Source organism: Pholcus phalangioides, unplaced genomic scaffold, assembly GCF_987345545.1.
Source record: "Pholcus phalangioides strain wild (caught in Gottingen) unplaced genomic scaffold, Ppha-v1.0 ptg000015l_1, whole genome shotgun sequence".
In the NCBI taxonomy this organism is placed as follows: domain Eukaryota; kingdom Metazoa; phylum Arthropoda; class Arachnida; order Araneae; family Pholcidae; genus Pholcus; species Pholcus phalangioides.
This window is the reverse complement of record NW_028301608.1, coordinates 69,055,603-69,078,153: the sequence shown is the minus strand read 5'-3', so window position 1 is coordinate 69,078,153 and position 22,551 is coordinate 69,055,603. Positions and strand designations below refer to the sequence as shown.

Sequence of the window (22,551 nt, the reverse complement as noted above, 5' to 3'; positions counted from 1 at the left end):
TCAAAAAGGGACTATAAATTTACATCGGGGGGAAAATCTGGCTTAGAACAAAACATACACCGCGTGGGCGACATCACAACAACTTCCTCGTTCCCCACTACCGCCACGAGAGCGAATCTCGGGCGCGCTACCTATATTCGTGAATATGGTCGGCCTTGACCGTTACAACATTCTATTGATGATTGTTTCTTGCACAATTAGTGGATGTGTTTCCAACTTGCATGATACTGCTTAATAGCTGCTGCAGTGGTCGCGTGATCATAGTGACGGACTCACATTGTGAGAACCCAGGTTCGAACTAGAGATGAGATGAATATTTGGCTGCTATTTGGTATTCTGTCCTTTTGCCGAATATTTGATTAAGCTGAATATCTATTTAAGTCTAACAACAAACTAATTTTAAAAAATTATATTAATTGGAATTTTTTGCAATTAAAAATTTAAGAGCCGAACATATCGATAATTAAAAATTTACTGATAATATTTTGTGTTGTGTGTATTCCTTTCTGTGCAAGAGAATGTACCTAGACAAGAAACGTATTAAGCTACTGAAAGGGGCAAAAAGCAAAAAACATCTAGAGTGGAAAAATAAGACTTACATTTTATAATGTACTAGCTTACCAGTCGCGCGTTGCTGCGATCTCAGAAGAAAGGAAATTCAAGGAAATTAAGGAAAGGAAAAAAAAAATTCAAGAAAACGTGAAGCTTTGATGATTGCTACTTGCTCCTTCTGATTCTGACTAGCACAAGTTCTGCGGAATCACACATTGATTACTGTTAAAGGGTTCCTTAATGATGGTACCTCTCACTATTTTAGTTTTTTTTTATTAGTCAACTCGTCTACACATGTCAAGATGATTCATATCATTTTACAAAGATTATTGATATTATGTATCTTATATCTGCATATATTTATGCTATTTGTAAATTGGCAGAATGAATAAAAATTTTCAAAATTTTTTTCAGGGCAGTGTACTTAAATTATGCAAGCGATAGAGCCTGGCCGTGTTCAGCAAACGGTTTTATGATAGTGTGTGCATTCATATCATAGAAAATGTTCATTAGCTGAATTGGTATTCATCAGCTGAGGCAGAAAAAGAATGAAAAAATCTTTGTTAGCTGAAAAATTCGTAAGCCAAGGTGTTTGTTAGGCATTGTTAGGACGTTTAGATTTTCCCAAATAGGATAAAAAATAATACATATCATGAGCAAACACAACAAGAGTCTAGAATTAGAACTTATTTTAATTACTTTTTATTACTGAATTTAACATTACTTAAACTTACTGAAAGCTGAGAAATTTTATCATTTTGACAAAGTTTGAATTTTACCATAAGTCTCGCTCTCTCGATATGACAATCTAGATTCTCAATCCATGGAGAATCAGTTCTTCAAAGTTTTCGTCAATTCTTCTTAAACTACGCCGCCGACCTCCTTTTTTTTTTAACATTAGAAGACGATCAAATGGCCAGAATTGAATTTAGGAACATCAATAATGGAGGACCAGACTTCCCAGGTGGAGTTGAGTGCAAAAATGCAATGTAATGCCCAGAGGTGATCTTGCTGTTACTTTATGTTGAGTTGGCTGCTGTCAAGGCGACCATTCAGCTTTGATTTCATCCAATTTGCATGTAGTCTATTGTTCTACATCCGTCAGATGACAGAAGCCGTGGCGATGGCATGTCATTTCGCTATAAATGCCATGAGGAGGGCAGATCCTTATGACAGTGTGGCTTCACATCCTATGACTTCAGGTTCACGATGAGACGATATTTCAGGTGAAACTATTACTATTACAGAGTTGCCAACTGCAACAGATTGTCCATAGTTTCTACGGACAGCCGCAATGAACTATGAAAGTATGGGAGACTCTCTCAATACTATGAAAATCGGTTTTAAAAAATCAGTTCTGAGTTTTTTGTGGTGTTTTACTTATTTTTATTATTTTAAATGAAACGACATATTTTATAAAGTAACGATAAATTCATATACGCATGTGAGAGAGTTTGAGAGAAGACAAACTCTGAACCGCTCTGTTTTGTCTGTGCGCTAAAGGCAATCTTTAAAGCCATGTGTAATGCCGCCTACCGCTCTACCAACACCACCTATATCAGAAAGCCTCTGCGCGAAGCTCGTGACGTCACAGAAATTGTCTATTTCACCTATAGTCATTGCATATACTGCAAAAAAAGGTAAAGATTTCCCATACGTAGGCCTGCTTTATCCAATGGCTGCAGGTGAAGTGGACGATTTCAGTGACAAAGCTTCACGTTAGTTTTGAGATTTGACTGTATAAACTTGGAAGAGAAATACAAACCTGATCATAAAGGTCTTTGCACTGCTTTGTTGCACTAGCATGCTCTGCAAACGACGCAGTAGGTATTGTGGTATTTAAAGCGTGGACTATGTTATCATCTATTTTTCTCATATTTTTCAAAGTTTCCTATAAGAAATGAAAAATTCTTCCACTATTTCATATTTTGCAATACAACTTCATTTCACTCACACAAACAGCTAATGAAAAATGCATCCAGGGCTTCTTGGTCTCCATCATGCAATGGCCCAGGAAATGTGCACAAACACATAGGATGGCTATCAGGTTCGATAAAAAAGTTTTACAAGTACAGTAGAATATCTATTTTCTGCCTGGCTCTATTAAGAGGTCTCCCTCTTTTAACATGGTGAAAAACTATGTTCTAGTACATAGTTCCCAATCACCCTTCTTAAATTTTTTTTTTCTTTCCATTGCCCCCCCCCCAACCCATAGGATCCAATACTAAACCCAAAGCTTCTACTACTCTCCCCCAAAGCATTCCCATTCCATCACCTTCCCCCCCCCCCAAGGGACGATATTGCACACTTTGGGAAACACTACTCTAGTAGAAATATTAAAAATACTATTCAACCATTGATTTATTTCAAGTTTTTTAAACATATTTCTGCTTGTAAAGTAAAACCCCTCAGATGTGGTCACCCATCTTTTATGGCAAAATAATAATTTGCCCGTTATATAATAAAAGTACGCATTTCAAATGCTGGATGAATGGTCACCCATCTTTTACAGGCAAATTTTTTTGTCCCACCGGTGAAAGCAAAAAAGAGGGTTCACCGGGGTTTAAGCTACGGTCACATTTTTTGCAAAATGCGAAAGTGATAGCCACTTTCGCAAAAATGTGTACAGGAGGTACGGAACGAGTAGACATCCAATCATTAATCATTACATTAGCATTGTAGCATTTTGCTAAAGCTTTTCTCCCCATTTTCACTTTTTTTACGAAAGGATTTTTTTTTATCTATCTTAAACCCTGGGGTTCACTATGCTATCATATGCCAGAGAGTATAAAGTTTCAAGTTACAGCTCTCTATTTTAATACTTAATTTTTTTGAAAATTTAAAAAAAACATTAAAAAACAGCTTGCACGCATGGTAAAATAGTTTTACGAAAATTAAGAACCCCTCAAGACTGTAATCTCTTGTTGCCAAACCGGAAATGTAAAGATATGCTTGAAGCTTCTAGATTTGTCTAGACCAGTGGTTCTCAACCGGGGGCCATATGGCCCCCTAGTGGTACTGGGATACCTCAAGGGGGCCACGGAAGAAAATGGAAAAAGGGACCATGACAGGTGGTTTGGAGGGCTTCAGAGAGCTGAGAAGAAAAATTAAGGTGTGAAGAAATAAAGCTTTTATATTAGTGGCTATACACTTACAGAATCCAACAAAACCACCCATAAAACCAGGGCCGTCTTAGGGCATAGACCTACCCTGGCCTCACCACCTACATTTTGCAACAAGTTCTCTAGGATGAAGTTTTTCGCAGGTCCCTGCTAGATTTTCACAGACCCCCTTGTCTATATAGAATTTTATAGTGTGAAAAACAAAAAATGCTGAAAACCATATCAGGCTCCGGGCTGCAGCTCTGACTGCCCCACTCTTGTGAGGGGTCATGCCCGGGACCCTCATGTCCATAAGTAAGGTAGGGACATTATGATATTTGTATAGTACAATAAATTTTGAAAATAAGTAGGAAATATGTAGGCTGTTTATTATCAGCTAAGTAATGGACTAACATAGCATCACTTTGCCTGGGGGAGGGGGGGGGGCGTGATGTTGAGACGGTTCTGGTAGAACTCGGGCTAGCGGGGAGATCAATAAATTCTAGGCCAGTGGTCTGGATGCCAATTTTCTTTGCAAAATTTTCGTTCAGTATAAATTCAATGAAAAAATTATTTCAATACGTATAAAGGATCTTGCTTCTAGATGAAAGTTGAAGACTCGGGGTAAGACGGGGGCCACGAGAAAAAAAAATAGTTCAAAGGGGGCCACGGGCAAAAAAAGGTTAAGAAACACTGGTCTAGACAATCTCTTTTAACCTTTGCAGGGGTGGGAAGTGACAAAGTCCATTTCGGAGCAGCAAAATTCAGGATTCAGAGCAGTTAATCGAGGATTCGGAGCAGATATTTATAAATTTGAGCAGCGAAATTAACAATATTTTCGTTAACCCTCACCCCTTTTCAAAATAAAACAACTGCACTGTATTTTGTTATCAAACATATTTTCATCAGCTTGTTTTTTGTTTTTGGTGTTTCAGGCTTTTGACACCTTGTTTGAAAGAGCGGGCTGTCATAAAATTTTTCGCACCAGTCTATTTAAGATGATTTTTGCTTACTGAGGGCACTATTCGCTGTCTGGAACAACAGCCCTTCAAATGGGCTAAACATTTTCTAGTCTCTATAGATATTGTAAATTTTCTATATCAAGTTTTCAATTTTTTTATCCTCAGAAAGAAATTGTTGCAAAATGGGAGAGGATTTCGGAAGAATCAACACGATGGTTGGCGATTCAGCACTCATTATTTGGCGATCTGACACTCGTTATTTAGCGAGATTGGAGATTTAACGCTCGTTATTCTGCAAAGTTTCTAAATTAGCAATTGTAATGCAGCAGACATGCTCTTTTTACTCCCGGAATGAAATTTTTTTTCACAAAACATCAGGATTTGACGCAATGATGATCGACTACAGTAATTTCTGCTGCTTCCAGTGGCGACTTTTTTTTTGAAAATGGAAACTCACTCACATTTGCGCTTTAAAGCTGAAAGACCATTGCAAACCATCTTCAGTTGCACGATCACGGATATTATTGGGGTTCCAGGATGGAAAGCCCGATGATGGGCCGATAGTTTAAATACGGCGATAGTTGAAGTACAGTGGAATAAAACACGCTCTTTTCGGAAAGAATCGTTTCGCGGCAAGCAGGAACAAAAATTTTTTGACGTCTTTTCCGAAATTCCGGGCATACCGAAGCAAAATTTGCTATTTGCCGCACAAAAATACCCTATTGGAACAGGATGGCGCAAGATGTTAATTTCGGCGCAGTGCGGTGCACTTGGTGCAGAGTTCCCACTCCTGCCTTTGGGAAGTGGCGCCACCAACTTGGTACTATGAAATAGAATTCTCTGGAAACACACTGTCTCTCGAAGGTTCGATGAGTCTATAAAAATGATGCATGGACAGAAAGGAAGAGAGTGTTGTTGAACTTTAAGCTTTTAAGCTTTGTGTGAGACTTTTATTTGTCTATCATGTTATGCCTGCTTGTAAGTACGTGTAAAATAGCTGTTTTCTGTGAATAAATCTGACATCGTGAGACATCAAGGACATGTGAGACATTATCCGGAACAATAGCATGTAATTGAATAAAAATCGATTCAAAACAAAGGAAACTGTTCAGTTCATGAAATTGAGTCAACTAAACTTTTTGCGGTACCGGTGAGGTATAATCCAGACCGGCAAATCCAATATAATCCAGATCGCCAAGAACGCTATAAGTCGGGAATGCCGGCGCTCTCACTCATTTTGCCGGGTTGTCGTTGTTCTAGATTGTTCCTCAGTAGCTTCTTTCCAGAAGCTTCCATCACAGATGGCGCTTAAAGCGCGGGCGATTCAAAAGGATAAAAGCGTTTTTTCCCTTTGTGCAGTAGCGTCATTGTCTTGGATTATTCCTGATTTACCTTTTTCTAGTTGATTTTAGCGTGTCTTTTCAAACGTTTGAACAGCCATTTAGTTTTTTTCGTTCCGAGTGTTAGGATTACACGAACTGGATTACATTTTCGTCGACCGGTAAGGTTGTATCCTTCTTATTTTTCTTATTGATATTCATTATTTATTTAAAAGAATATGGATACCCGGAAAAAGACCGGGTTTTAATTTATACCTATATATACTTACTAGGGGGGGGGGGCCTCTGCCCCCCCTTCTCCCTTTGGCGGCCAACCCCCCCCAACTTCTCTTCACAACACATCTTGTTTATTCCGTCCCACTTCATCAGCGTGCTATGGAAAGGGACGTGTGAAAGCACCAGCTTACTGAAGAAGCGAATTTTAATAAAAATAATGATAAAGCAACAAAAAACAAATGAGATTCATCAAGTATTCCTAGAAAACTTCCCCATGGGGGGGCCCCAGATTCAATTCGCTGAATTTTAGTGGGGCCCACACCGGATATATCTCGGGCTACCGATGTGTTGCAAATTTTACAATGTTGAACAACAAAAATTAATGAGATACATCCAGGGGAACCCGAATTAGAACCTATCAACATTCCCATGGAGCACTGACCTGGAAGCTTGTCGGACACACCCCTGTAAGGGACCACAAAAATTTTTCATTTTTTTCAATTTCGCAACAAATAAAATCCAGGGCCCCACATCCAGTAGCAGGAACACAATACGCAGATTTTTAGTGGGGAATCCAGACTGGATTTATCTCGGTCTTCTGCTGTTGCAAATTGTATAATGTTAAAAAACAAAAATAATCAGATTCGTCCAGAGTCCCAAAATGAAACCTGTAAACATGGGGGCCCCCGACTTGGAAGCTTGTCGGTCATCTCCGGTGAGAATGCCATGAAACATTTTCATTTGTATTCGTTTTACCAACGAATAAAAGCTAGGGCCCCCAATCAGCTGCCCATTCGTATTCACATACTTTTAGTGGGGCCAGACTGTCTTTATTTCGAGCATCCGCTGTTGCAAATTCTGCAACAGAAAATAATGAGATTCATCCAGGGCCCCCAAAATGAAACCCCTGTAAACATGGGCCCCCGACTTGGAAGCTTGTTGGTCATCCCCCACTGTGATTGCCGTGAAACATTTTCATTTGTATTAGTTTTACCAACGAATAAAATCCAGGGCCCCCAACCAATTACCCGGGACACCAATTCGCATACTTTTAGTGGGGCCCCAGACTGGCTTGATCTCGGGCATCCGCTGTTGCAAATTCTACAACAGAAAAGAATGAGATTCATCCACGGCCCCCAAAATGAAACCTGTAAACATTGGGTCCCAGACTTGGAAACTTGTCGGTCATCCCCCACTGCGATTGCCGTGAAACATTTTCATTTGTATTCGTTCTACCAACGAATACAAATGCAAATCCAGGCCCACCCACGCAACTACCCGTGACCGAATTCGCAAATTTTTTGGAGCCCCCAGACTGGATATATCTTGCGCTTCCGTTATCGCAAATTTTTCAACGTTAAAGCAGCAAGAAAACAATGAGATCCATTAAGGGCCCCTGGAAATGAAAACTTTTAACTTTCCCATGAAGGTATACGTACAATCCCCCCACGGGTACCCCGACCCTGTGTGTTGGGAGCACTGTTGTTATATGTATATTATACATATACATACCTCTCGGCATGACCCCCCCCCCACAAAGGCAGGGCTGACAGGACCAGAATGATTCTTATCACTTTTTGATTTTTCACACTATAAATTAACCACAGAGGGGCCCTGAAAAGCTGGTTTGGGGGCTCGCCATCTAAATTCCAGCCTAAGGGCCCTGCTGTAGGATATGGGAGCCTCTCGGTACATGCACATAACATGGTCCCGATTGGTCAAATGGGTCCCAATATATGCTAGAGTTAAATGAATACTTGACCCAAAATCGTAACCGACTTCCGTAACACAATAACGTAACAGATTTCCGTCACTCAAAAACTTCACCCACTTCCGTCGGTTTTCTTCATCTACTCGGTTGCTTAGCAACAGGTCCTTTTCGAGTTTGTGATTTTGTATTATAGAGTAGATATACTGTATAGTATATGCTTACAGTCGGCCCCCCGTATCCGCGGGGTTTTTTTTTCCTTTATGGAATTTTTTTGCAACTCTCAGAAATCATTATTGATGTGTTTTGTTTACAAAACTTGAGTTGTGCATGTTTAGAATGGCTCGCTAATGGCATTACTGTCATCACTAGAGCCGTGGCAACTCCCAAGAGAGAAACGGTCACTTCGGGTTGGATTAACCTCTTTGGCCACAATGTGCGCTAAAGGACACAACCAATTCTACAGAGCCAACTGAAGAGACATTGTCACGTTAGCAAAACAAGTGGGTAGAGAATGGTTCAATGATATAGATATAGAAGTCGAACAGCTAATAAATAGTAGTATAGAGGTATTGATCGTAGAGCAATTATTGCAGTTGACTGCTCCTGAAACTGAAGCGGTACCAGATGAAGTTCAAGTTAAAAAAGTAGGAGACAAGTTCACCATGAGTAACATAGCGGAAGGACTTTGCACGCTCAAATCAGCAATAAATTGTTTTCATGGCATAGTTCCCTCTATGGTACGCTCTTCACATGTAGAAAAATTGGTAGAGGAAGCCTTGTCATCATATCTCAACATATTTGATGATATGAAGAAGAAACGGCAAATAGAAATCACAATGTTCCTTCAGAAAACATCGCCAACAATTTCTGCACCCTCTTTTGCATTCCCTTATACCTCTGCGTTACCCTGCTCTTCTCATGCTGTTCAATACACTAGGTATACTAGAAAAACTATGGTTTCGGTTATTGCAGAAATATGTAGCTTTATCATGATATGCGTTTTCTTAGAATGGCACATCAGATGTTATGTCCGAACAGCTATACTATATAATCACTTTTTTTTTCTTTGGAAGCTTCTTGGCAATTTTATTTCTAGCTGTTCATTATTTAGTTATATAATTTTATTTATTTGCTTTTCTTCCTGGTCCGCAATCGTCAGCCATTTTCTTCCTTCAATATTTTTTTTGTCGGCTATTATCATTTCCTGCTGTTTTTCACTATTGCATATCGTCTGAAGATGTCACCCCCTTGAGGTCGCTAGTAATAACAGGCTTTTGTATAGACACACAATGTTTGAATCAATTGAGCCATTAGCAGTTTGGAGCTAATTTTTTATTTTTTTACGTTGTATCATATATACCGTTTTTCCCAGTACTTTAAATTCAGTTACCTTGTTGGAATATCTCATCTATGATTTATATCTCTCGGGTTAGATACACATTCATATTTTAATTTTTTTATATACTAACCATCATGTTTTTATTGAACCCAGAGAGCATTTTTGTCCTGACTGTTGTATTATTTAAAATAAAGTCCGGGTTTATTATTTTCAATCCTGTATCTGGTCTAGGACACTATATTTTAATCTTGATCCCTTATTTACTTGGAGAATATTGTTTTGTCATTTGTTTTTCATATAGATTTTTTTTTTCATTTCACCTTCATTAGCCATAGTATTATCCCTTTTTTGGGTTGGAGATTTTTTTCTTTGGCCAAAAAGACATCCAAAAGCATGACTGTTTCACTCTTAGCAGCTTGTCATGCTTGCTTTGAGTTTTTTTCACTAAAAAAAAAATCGCTAAACACATCATCAAAAGGGGATTATACTATACTATAGCTGTTCCATTACGTCCTGTGCATATTTTTATTCAAGCATTTGATTTCTGTGAGAACACAACAAAAATTCATAGAAGATAGGAAAACATGCGGTGTACGATGCCGTGACTCCCCCACAACCAGATGGCCAATCATGCCCGACATGATTCGCTTGAGTGCTGGTCTTGTACTCTGTAGGAAAAGTTATACTGCTTTTCCTCCTTAGTTAACTCACATTGTATGGTGTGCATAAAACTTGCTCCTAAAGCTGGGCTTTCCTAGGAGCAGGTTTTCTATGGCGCGTGCAAACGTGAATTTCCCAGAGCGATACACATCCACTCACCAATAGGAAAAGCACTACGACTGTTTTCCTACAGAACGTAGCACATCTCACACCAGCGATTTATGCTGGGTGCGATTGGTTGACTGCTTCAGAAGTTAAATGCATCGTGCACTGTACATCTACCAATCTTCTCTTCAATTTCAATATTTTCTTTCCCTAAATTTGTCTTCCTTTTTTATTGTGTAATATGGCAAGTAGATGCAAATTATAAAACAGCTGATGCCCCAGACTAAGAAAACACAAATCGATAACACGATAAAGTTACAAGTTTCTGCCGTGTAACGATCTAAGATTGCACAACGATCCTAGATTGTATATCTCCAGAGGAGTGACGTCATCTTCCTCACGTAGACGTACGTTTTTTGGCTACGTCAATGCACTAGTGCGGAGAGGGAAATTTTTCCAAGCATGCAAATAAGCCTAGATGGCGCTTGGAGCACTTTAACTCGTATAAGAAGGCATAGTTCCTTCTTACTTGGCTGCATTTGTGATTTGTTTGCATGTGAGCACTGCTGGTGTGCTAAGAGTTCTCCACCTCTGGAAGTGATCTGCCAAGTTATTGCTGAGGTCTCTAAAAATTAATGGATTGAACTTCCCACTTCTCTGAGGATCACCTTATCAGAAGTTGCCTATGCCGAGCTGTCAGATAGACTCTTCCCAATCTGCTATGCTAGACTAACCTACCGTTCTAGAACACTCTTGCTTCGTCATTATCAGATGGCCTAAATCCAATATTGGGACCCTGCGCATCCATCGCCACCAGCTGGAACCTACGGACTCGTCATAGCCGATCGTTCATTGATCGCTCACCTTCGTCGACTGGGACCCTACGGAGTCGATACCGGTCATTCACAGCTGCCTATCGGTCGCTTCCGACCAGACCTACAGATCCTTCGTCGCCGCCAGTTACTCATCGCCATTGACTGCTCGTCGCTGCTAATTGAATTCTGTGGTTTTATCGCTATCGACCACACCCTAAATACTCGTCAACTACCCATCTCCGCCGAGTGGACCCCACTAACTCATCATTGCCAATCGCTCATCTCCGTTGACCGGAACACACAGACTTGTTTCTACTTGTCGTCAAGAGGACTGATTGTTTATGGACTCGCCTCTACCTCTTCGAATTCCCAGACTCATGAAAAAGTGATTAACTTCTCAGTTCAGAATTCTTTGTTAGGAAACCTAATAAATTATTTGTTCATTGTCAATGTGTCGTTGCCTGGTCACTTGCAGCAACGCATACAAAAACCCTTCATGTAATGAAAACGTTGCAGCTGATGCAAAAAGGACCTGTTCAGTTTATGTGCCACAGAAAAACCTGGCTTAAATGGCTGTAAAGATAGGTTTTCGTAGGATAATTTTTTTCCTGTTGTGCATAATGTGAATCACACAGAGCAACAGGGTTTAAGCTAGATAAAAAATTCCTTTAGCAAAAAAGCGAAAATGAGGGAAAAAGCTTTAGCAAAATGCTACAATGCTAATGATTGATGCATTGGCATATGCAAAGGGGGTTTTTGGGTTCTAACCCCTCTTCAAGCCGAGAATATAGTGTTATTTTTCAGGAAAAAAGTGTAACACACCCCCCAAAGAAGAAGAAATTGGAAGTCCCCAAAATTCTGCGTACGCCTATGGTTGGATGTCTACTCGTTTCGTACCTCCTGTATGCATTTTTACAAAAATCGCTACTACTTCTTTTGAATTCTAAGATTTTCTTTCGCATTTCGCAAAAAATGTGACCGTAGCTTAAACCCAGCAGAGCGACATGCCATCAGGGAAAGCAGTGTGTTTTCCTACAGAGTGAATACACCACATGCCAGCACTTTATGTCAGGAGTAGTCAGCCAGACTGCTTCCGGAAGAGTCAAATGCGTTGTGCGCATGGCCCCAACATAAAGTGGACTGACAGGGCCCTAGCCCTGGGATGATTATCATCATTTTTTTTGCTTTTACACGATATAAATTAACTACAGAAGGGGCCCGTTAAAAGTCTGACCGAGGGGGCCCGCAAAAGATCTCAGCCTAGGGGCCCCGCTACAGGATGTGGGGGCCATGGTTGTGCGACACATCTTTTGTCTATATTTTGTTAATTTTTTGCTGTCTTCTCTTTCCTTCTGCATGTAGAGGATAGAACACAACAGCTGATAAGCCATGCTAGGAAAACACAAACACGTAATGTGATAAAGTTACACTTTTTTGGCGATGCGAAACAGCATTATTCGTTTCACGCAATGAAAAAAGCACACCTGTGCTTAGGAAAACTTGGCTTAAAAGCAGGGGCTGAATGGAGGGCTCAAAAAAATTTAATTATTTTTCATAATAATCATTTCAAGAAGGGCCCCTCCGAGAGGGAACACTACTGCCCTGAAGAAAGGTATGGACAGAAAAAGTGTAAGAGGGAAAAATATAAAGGTAGGTAGCACGTTTAAACGGGCTCAAACGAATTTAAAACACATCAATTCAAATCCGTAAATACATAGAATATATATCTTTTAAATTATATACACCATTAATTTCGCACTGAGCCATCCCCTTGATTTACCCGGAGTTTCTCTAAACAGGCTGACCCTAAGTCTCATTCAGAACTGATAAGAGAAGGTGTTACAGCATTTCTGACACCGGCATGATATAATGTTGGAGTTGCCCGTATCGTGTAGCAACGAGCCCGAGCACCCCCCAAGATCAATTCAGAAATAAAAAAAACCTCCTGAATAAAAAGCAATAGCCGAGCACCCACAAGTCTTACGGCGCCCTTGAAGACGCGTCGGATCATCGAAAAGGCCTGATTAACAATACAATAGTGGTTCAAGCCGACAAAAAAATGTCACAATATCAAAATAAAATGATAGACGAAGTATTACTTGAAACGCTAGTATATCATCACATGTCATCTCCAAGCTGGGGGCCGCCATTTGTAATCGGTCATGACTGTGAGGACTGGTCTTGACTGACAGAAATGGAATACTTTCTTGTACGGAAGACTAAAAATAAAATTAAAAGTCTTACGTAGCAAATTTACGTCTATTTCAAGAAATGAGAAAAATTATTTTATTTTTGCAATTAATCGTAATTATTTTTTATTTATTTTCCTGGTTTCATCATTACCCAGGGTTCCGCGCGCTTCGTTCTGTGGATATCGAGGAGCTGCTGCTGCTGTTTACGTACGTGAGTTCTTCCTTTGGACGAGTTGCTGCACAAATAACACACATTAGACACTAATTTAGGGTTAGTTTAATGCTGTTGCTTCACGAAGTAGCGGAGAAATAATTTGTAATAAGGTAATGGAGAATCGCTTGTTGATCTCAAATAATTAATTTACTGTTTGAATGTCATTTCATATTCGTCTTAATTTATTGCGGCAGTAAACAGTCCTAGGAAATGTTTTTTTTTAAATCCCGGAATTTGATTTCATTTGACAGCATGTGCGCAAGGGCATTTCCTTCTCCACTTTGAATGACTGAGTAATTTTGCGGTAAAAGTATCGGAATTGGGGCGTCTCTTGTACGTGTTGTTATCGTTTTACTGAAAATTATTTGTGATTTGAATGGAGCTAAACGTTTAAACACTTGATGTGTATGCGATTCAACGTGTTGTCCAATAATAAATTTGCCGCGTCTGAAATAAAAATAATCATTTCGTATGTAATTCGGTGTTCTGAACACTAATTTGAACGTGAAAAAGCTGTATTGGCTGCAGTTTTCCATGAAATTCCACATTTAATATTACAATGCAGCAATTTATGTGGGCTGCACAAATTCTGCCACCCTTCTCCCATTCCTTGAATTTGCCCTCCTGTGCCATAACCTGCTTGCCCCAGATTCGTGTAAATATGCCTGTCTCCCCCACAGTCATTCTCTCTCTAGGTTCTTTTGGTCATTCACGTTCTTGCACATAGTTCTAGTCACTCAATGTTCTTGCACACTGTTTTGGTCATTCCCATGCTCACACACTCTATACATCATTGTTTTTGTTGCTCATTGACCGAGTCTGTCATTCTCCGGGTCATCTTTTTAGTCATTCACATGCTTTCGTATGTTCTGAGTTACTTTTGGTGACCTGCGTGCTTGTACACATTCTCATTTGCTCACATGTTTCTAAACTGTCTGGGTTGCTCGTTTTGTCACTCACTGACCTATTCTCTCTAGGTTGAGGCATATTTATGGTTTTTCTCTTTTCCATTACACTAATTTTCTTGACTCGTCAAATTTGCAGCTGCTCCGAATTTTTCACTCTGGGCTATAGTTCGCGAAGCTCCTTGTAAATAAGCCACTGAACACAACATAATAGAGAAAAATAATGTCACTCTTCCCCCTGTTCATACAAAGAATAAAAGACTGGATATCAATCAGAGATGGAATGTGAATTTTCAGAAAGGAAATTCACATTCCTCTGCAGGGAATGAACCACTTACCTTGGTGTAACACTATTTTGTTTTTCTCTATATGTCGCTATCTGGAGGCTATTGTCATTGAAGTGTCAGGAGGATGTTTATGCACATCTCAATTCATTGCAGATATACAAAAAAGAAAATCTCATTCCTCTGTAGTGTAATGGTAGAGCATTCAGTTGGACTGCGAGAGGTTGGTGGTTTGATTCCCCCGCTGAGGCATGTGAAATTTTCTTAGCAAGCTGCGTCCATCTCAGCTTGGTATATAGTCATTCCTACTTTGTACGATGCAATACATTGAAACACAACATGAGTATATGAAAACAAAAAATGTGCAGAAAAAACAACACAAACATGCTGAAACTTCAATATATAGAGGCACAATATTAAAATAAAATGAAAAACAACACAAATACACAGAAGCGGAATAAAAATACATAGAAACACATAAATATATTATATCATTTATCTCTATCTGACACATATTTCGTTTTGCATTGTACTTGTACTGGATATAAGAGGTATCTCTTATAATTTTCCAACAGTAGCCAGCCAGTATAGAGTTTATAAATGAGGCAATCATCTCAGGGAAGAGTCTGATATGGCAGTTTATAGAGTTGGGTAGATCATTTATATGAATTATAAATAGTAATGGCGAGAGGACCAAACCCTGGGGTGTGCCAGACTTGACATGAAGAAAGGAGGAGTTCTGGCCCTTGAATGAGACAAACTGGCTGCGGTTAATGAGGAAGGCCTTCCGCCTATTTAAGCAGTTGAACATTTAGACCAAGGTTTGAAAGTTTTAGAAGTTTATTATGGGGCACCCTGTCAAATGCTTTAAAAAAATCTAGGAAAATGATATCGGATTGAAGGTTTTTGTCAATGGTGTCTGTTAAGTCATGTATAAAAAGTGTTAACTGCATAGGTATAGATAATGATCTAAATCCATGTTGGTTAGGGAAGAAAAAGTTAACGGAGTCGAGGTGGGTACAGATTTACTTGGCAACTATGTGTTCAAAGAGCTTGCAGCAAGAGGAGGTGATTGCAATAGGTCTGAAATTGAGAGGGTGGGATAGTGAACCAGTTTTATGGATGGGAATTATCTTATTAATTTTCCAGTCAGAGGGTAGATTAGAAGTGTTCAGTGAGACATATGAAATTTCTAACTACCTCATTATTTTCACTGCGCAGAATTTGAGGATATGATTTGAGATCCCATCTGGGCTAGTATAGTGGGGTTTGTTTTTTTTAGAAGATTCAGGAGACCAGTTTTAGAAAAAGAGATGGGTTGGAGTTGTGGAGTGAATCAGAAAAGAAGTATTGTGGGGGGGGGGGGGAAATCAAAGGAGAAAACAGAAGAGAAAGCCAGATTAAATTTGGCGGCAATATCAAGGGGAGAAGTTGGGTCTGAGGTGGAAGCTTTGAGTGAGTAGGTGCTGGCTGATTTGGGGTGGAAAAAATTCCAGAATTTTAAGGGATTTGTTTTTTAAGATAGGTAGGCAACAAGTTGGACAGGTAATAGGATTTATGATAAAAAATGATGTCGAGTGGAGACCAAGATTTTGTTTCTGAGAGTAGGATAGTCATTGAATTTGAGTTTATAGACATCACACCCAATTCTTCTTTTCAGATGGATAATGCCGCAGTTGATTTAAAGGAATTTTATGGTCGGAACAGCCATAAAAAACAGGAAAATGAGAAACCGGGATGTTATTGGAAACTGCTATTAGGTCTAAAATAGAGATCGAGTGATTGGATATTCTAGTAGGTTCCAAGATAGTTTGGACGAGGTTAATTTTGAAGAAAATTTTGAGAACTCTATTGTTAATACCATGGTTACCCGATAGGGACTGCATATTATGCCAGGAAAATTCCAATCACCAGCTATAATTAAAAGGTGTGAATTATGAAATCTGTCCAGAATTGTTTCAAGTTTGATGAAGTAGAGAGGGTCCGAGGCAGGGGTATGAGAAGGGAAAAATTGCAATGGGAGTGCAGCTGGGATGATGCCATTCGGCACAGACAATTTCAATATTTGATTCGAGGGGAATTTCAATTGGGGGATAGAACTGTTAAAAACAAGGGCAACACCCCTCCATAGGTATTTCTATCTTTACAAAAGGCAGAGAAATTTGGTGCAGTGTGATATTACTATGCAACCACGTTTCTGTAACCACAAGGAAATTGGGATTATGAGCCAGCAGGATAGATTCAAAGGAAGAGATTTTATTGATTATGCTTCTTGTATTAACAGTTCCATTTAGAACTGTTTATTAACAGTTAGATTTTTAACATCTGATATGTCATGTTTTCTGAGTTTATGTCTATGCTAGTATGTTTGATCCACATTCATTTGGATAATTGGGTTGTACTGTTTTTCACATAGCTGTATTAATTTTTTTTTCCAGACAAAATGTCATCGCATCGATTTCGTTATAAAAATACGGGTTTGGATGCCCAAGAACTTAGACGGCGTAGGGAAGAGGAGGGTATTCAGCTTCGAAAGCTGAATAGAGATAGTGCCGTGAGTTATATATATTATATAAATTATTTCTCTGTGAATATATTGGACAGTATGTTAACCATTTTTGTATAACTAAACTTTACCATTTAAACCAGTGATTCCCAATGTGGGTGTTAATGCCCTCTTGGGGGCGATGGAAAGTTCCAGGGGGGCGGTAGAAGCTACGGGCATAACATAGGATCCTTTGAGTTAGATTGCGTTTGGAGGGGGGGTGCGATGGGAGAAAAAAGATTGGGAAACTATGAATCAGTTTCCCAAACTTTTTGTTCGATTGCTGTTTTTTTCAACATGTTTTTGTTCTCATCACCCCAACTCAAGCTGTCCTATAGGATTTTACACTAAACCCATAGCTTCTACTGCCCCCTTGGGCCATTCCATTACCCACTTTAGAAAACATTGATTTAAACTAAAAATTAATTACTTTTTTGTATAATTGCTCTTATTTTGGGTTGCAGTATTTTTGCTACATTGGACATCCATATTTTTTATGGTTATCTTCTTTCAGTCACCTCATTGGGCATTTTGCCTGTGGTGGCCTTTGTATTGGTATTACAGTGGTTTTCACTGTACTTTATTTCTTTCAAACTGAGCACAACTCGGGTCTATCGCCATGGGCAATTTATTACCTAATGCAGAGGTTCTCAAAACTTTTTCCACCCGCGGAGCCCCTTTCCTCTTTCCAATTCTTATCCACGAGCTCCGCCAGTTCCCCAGAGCTATTTAACAAAGAGTATTTTCGAGAAACCTTTGTCCGGATTACCACTCCGTGGCACCCCGGACAAAGGTTGGATGCGCTGCACAGTTTGAGAACCCTTGGCCTAGCGAGTTGTGCCAGAAGCATAAATGTGTGTACTTAACAGTCTGAGTTAGAGTTACCAGATTCAAAAACTGAGAAAGGAGGATGCCTGAGCATGCAACCTCAGTGATGTCATGTATCCAGATTTCCACAATAGATGATGCCATTATTCTGACCAATAGAACCGGCCATAATAATTTTTCCCAACTGTAAAACAGAACTACTTAATAAAGCAGAAACATAAAATTCTGTGAATTTCAACAGCTATTGGTGTGAGAAGAAAAAACACAAACACTCATATCAATGAAGAAATATGTTTCAACATGGGAAAAAAGAAAAATAATTCCGGAAACCTGAAAAGCGGGCAAAAGGGTGAATTTTCCGAAACCCAGGAGGATGCTTGCAGTGACATCAAAAAGGACGGTTGATAAGCCTAGTCTGAGTGCATATCTAGTGTTATGTTTTGATTTTTCAGTGCTCCCATCTATATTTCAGAAGTAAAGTGTAATTGAATATTAATACTGTTTGTAGACCTGTTGCTCTGTGGCGAGACTTTTTAACTGGGAGATTGGCTTGCATTCAGGCCTCAAAGTTGGGAACCACAAAAACCATTTTCAGCCGACCACCACTGTGGTTCAAACTTTTTTCATGTACTCAAATCAGGGTTTAAGCTAGATAAAAAATTCCTTTAACAAAAAATCGAAAATGGGGGAAAAGCTTTAGCAAAATGTTGCAATGCTAATGATTAATGGTTGAGTGTCTATTCGTTTCATACCTCCTGTATGCATTTTTGCAAAAGTGGCTACTACTTCTTTCTCATTCTAAGATTTTCTTTCGTATTTTGTGGAAAATGCGACTGTAGCTTAAACCTAGACTCAAATGTGTACTAAACTGTCCAGAACCTCTGCCTGAAAACCATATGTGGAAAATTAAATTTGAAGTAAATTAATATCTGTAAGCAAATAAAATATTGTGAAATTGAAATAAATTAATTGAAATATTTCAGGGTTGGGTTTTTGACATGACAAGTGGCAAAAACTGGTTTAATCTGTCACAAACTTAAATGCTTACGTATGTATACATATGTAAACAATTGAAGAAATTTTGAAGGTCAAGAATCATCTTGAATTGAGGAATATCAAACTAACATTTAAAGTAGCCTATCATTTAAGTCGGGTCCTGTTTGGTATATATGCAAAAGATAATTTCCAGAATTCTGTCTAAAATCGTACTGAAAAAACTATATTGAAGATCATAACGGTTGACCTAGTGTTGGCATTGGAGGCTCACATGCTGAGATATTTACATCTTATTTGTTGTATATAAAATTTGATTTATAAATAAACGCTAGATGCATTCATCCCTTGGGAATGCCTTGGAATCTGTAAAAGATGTAAAGCTGGACACATCTAGGGCAAGACCATCTGTACTTGTTTTTCCTAACCACTTGTCCTAAGCTAAAGGACAAGCTCAAGGATGATTTTCCAAGAACAATCTGTAGCGACCATTTTATATTCCTTGAAGATTGTCCTTGAGACCACATGTCAGGAAAAGTGGGCGAAAATTCTTTGACAGCAACTAAACATCCGACCAATCAATGTTATGCCGAAAGTATACAACCACTACCAAGAATAGAAATTTCTTTTTTGATTCTTGAGAAAAGGCAACCATGATCTTGCAATCGCAACATTGTTTATTTTTTGTGATTGCATGTGTATTTTTGGTGGTGTTCAATCCTTTTGAAGCAGGCTTGCGATATTGCATATAAAGAAATTCTTTATGTAAATTTAATTTAACTATGCAAAACATTTCCTATTTTAAAATGGGTCGGGGTAAAAAAAAGAAAAATCCAGCAAAAATTTTTTTTTTTATTCCCATCAATTTAAACGCTTTCTTAAGGTAACTAACTCAAATTTCTGTGGAAGAAAATATTGTGCTCTCTCCACCCCCCCCCCCTAATTTTGATCCTTTGTTCGCCCTCTTATTTTACTAAAATGTGTGATCTTCCTGATAATACGATGTTCAGCACACAATTCAATTGCACAAGTTCTTGTGTTAGACATTGCATCTGTCACATGTTTTTTTTTTGACGAAATACCTGCAGCTGTTTTTGAATCATAATAATCATCCACCAACACAAGTCGACCACACCACCATTGCTGCTAAAAAGTTGTCCTTGAGCTGAACGAGGTCTTGTCTGCCATTAAAAACTATCCTTCCTATATGATCTGCATTATCGTTCATGAAGGATATGGACACAAAAACTTCCCTTTTATTGTTGATAACAAGAAATCTTGGACTGAAGGATAGATTCCAGGCTAAGGACAAGTAGATGGTCAACCCCCCCTGGTCTTATTGGTTTAAAATTGTAAATTTATATAGGGAACATACACAGACAGAAAATCAATTTTATACAGATTTTGTGAGCTTGAAACCACCACTTTGAAAAAGGGGGTTAACAAAGCACTAAAGACAAAGGTTAAACACTTCCAGATAGTTATAGATTTTCTGATAGACTTTAAATTTACAATTTCCTAATCACAATTTGTAGTTTTTCTTCTGAGGTTTCTTGATGAGGAATATTGTTAATGTTAGAAATACCCTTATGGAATGGTTTTCAAATTTCGTGAAAATTTTTCATATATCATTATGAAGCTTACATGATGCAGATTTGTCATTCTTGCGATCAAATTAATTTTGAATGCATTTTGGAAGGCAAAATGCAGAAAATTTATAACTGCAGGTACTAATTTCTCAGTTTTACACAATTTAACTGTTATTTTTTCAATAATGTTTGTAAAGTATTTTAAAAAAAGGTTATTTAGTTAAACAGTTGCTCGTGATTTTTCTGAATTTATTTTAGTTAAACCCATTGATTAATGATGATGCTTAAATTTTTATTAAGGTCCAACACTGAATTGTAGTAGCATATGTTCTAGGAATGCTTCAAATGAATTTATAATGATTTTGTAGAATATGGATGAGTTTGTGCTAAAAAGAGAAGACCATTATTTTTACTTTCAAATATAGATATGTATGTAACATGTAACCATTTCTGTTATGTATTTTACAGCTCTGCAAGAGACGCAATCTTAATACTACTGAAGATGGTCAAGATGGGGAAATATCAGGTAGCATGATGCAAGATGATGCACCAGGATCTATCTACCAAGTAATTGTCACACGTCCATTCCAGTCTTTTTACAGGCTTGTTCAGACAAATAATTCCTACATACTTATTCACATTATGTCGAAATATAATTAATTATGTAGGAGTTCACAAACACAGTTCAAGATATGTTAAAATGCTATTTAACATTTTTGTTTTAAGGAAATAAATTTCCAGTGGTGGTTTAACTGAGATTTTATACTATCAGTTTGTCCAATAGTAGAAACAAATATGATTTCGTTATACCTTTCCCTTCTCTACTACTATTAAACCACACATGCACTTTGTCTTCATTCCTCTGCAAAATTTCAAATGGATTGGTACATATTGGAATGTGTGTGCACATGTTATGAACCTAACGTGAAGTTTGTTACTGTGTAATGCTGCCATCTGTCACCAATTTTTCTAACTATGAGTAAATTAATTGCAATGTTTTAATAATTGTATTGCTGTAAGCCTGTTGCTCTCAGTGGCGAGACTTTTTTAAATGGAAGACTGGTTTGCATTCGCACCTCGAAGTTGGGAACCACAGAAAACCAATTTCAGCCAACCACCACTGTGGCTCACAAGAACCTCTTTCTATTGAATGCAAACTTGATCATGAACAGAGTAGGGATGTAGGTTTAAAACAGTTGAAACTTACTAGGTTTAAAATAATTAATGATTTTGAAAATTTGCTATTTTACCCAGTATGAGGTCCAACAGATCTTGCTCTGCTGTACTCATCCTTTTAACCCATGTAAAAAAAAATTCATGCCTTCAGTCGCTGTGCTCAAGGTCGTTATCTTCATAGTTCTCTCTGAAAATTTGATCATTTTTTGGTCTTGCATAATTTTTCTGGTTAAGGAAGATGAATTGAAGTGTAAGACTAATGCTGGTGTTTTTTTTTTGTCTCGAGATCTTGCGTAGGGACCAGTTATTGGTTCTTATGGAGACAGAATGCAAGAATTTTTTTAGGAAATTTTTGCAGCTATAAGTGATTCAGACAAATTCTCAGACAACAATGAAGTGCTTAAAAAAATTTGTGCGACCAAGATGCTTGTGAAGAGATTTTAAAAATGAGTTTGAATAAAATAAATTCAGGATATGTTTAAGTAGATGCCTTTTGAATTAAAAAAAATTCATTTCCCTGTACTTCAAAAATATAATAAAATTTTATATGGAAGTCTTACAGATCCCACGTGCATCCTTCAGTCCATATTTTAATGTGTTTGCTGCTGGGTTAAGCTCAAATTTCGAAGTAGTCAAAATTTAAAAAATTATTCTATAACTTATCTTTCAATAGGTTGGCATCAGTACTGAAATGATTGAAGCTCTATATTCAGATGATGTTCAACAACAAATGTTTGCCACCCAACGATTTAGAAAACTTCTGTCACAAGGTGAATATTTCTTATGAATTTCAGTGTTTGATCATAGCATAAATAAGATTCACTAAAAATCTTTTTGCTATCTCTTAGCTTGTAAATAGGAAATATGTTCAAAGAAGTTAAATATTGCTTGGGACCAAAAGACTATTTATAAAATGTTGGTGCATAAAATCAAGCATCCACTGCACATGAAGTTAATTTAAAGTATATTATTACAATGGCAGAGCTAATGGTATGAAATCAACAAGGCTTGCTCTCACAGTGAA

The 22,551-nt window shown here is 38.1% G+C and overlaps 2 protein-coding genes across 2 annotated transcripts in view; one reads left to right on the top strand and one right to left on the bottom strand.

Moving 5' to 3' along the window:
* Window positions 1-13,003, bottom strand: part of Ccdc58 (Coiled-coil domain-containing 58) — a 42,705-nt gene extending 29,702 nt beyond the window's left edge. Inside the window, exons 1-2 of the mRNA XM_089244230.1 lie at window positions 12,901-13,003; window positions 2,318-2,443 (exon numbers count right to left, since the gene is read on the bottom strand). Of these exons, the coding sequence (XP_089100356.1) occupies window positions 2,318-2,443; window positions 12,901-12,951 (177 nt within the window). The 5' untranslated portion in view covers window positions 12,952-13,003. The remainder of the gene's footprint in view (window positions 1-2,317; window positions 2,444-12,900) is intronic.
* A 173-nt stretch (window positions 13,004-13,176) lies between these two features.
* Window positions 13,177-22,551, top strand: part of Kap-alpha1 (karyopherin alpha1) — a 38,828-nt gene continuing 29,453 nt past the window's right edge. The window contains exons 1-4 of the mRNA XM_089244228.1: window positions 13,177-13,317; window positions 16,835-16,950; window positions 20,820-20,918; window positions 22,201-22,297. Of these exons, the coding sequence (XP_089100354.1) occupies window positions 16,840-16,950; window positions 20,820-20,918; window positions 22,201-22,297 (307 nt within the window). The 5' untranslated portion in view covers window positions 13,177-13,317; window positions 16,835-16,839. The remainder of the gene's footprint in view (window positions 13,318-16,834; window positions 16,951-20,819; window positions 20,919-22,200; window positions 22,298-22,551) is intronic.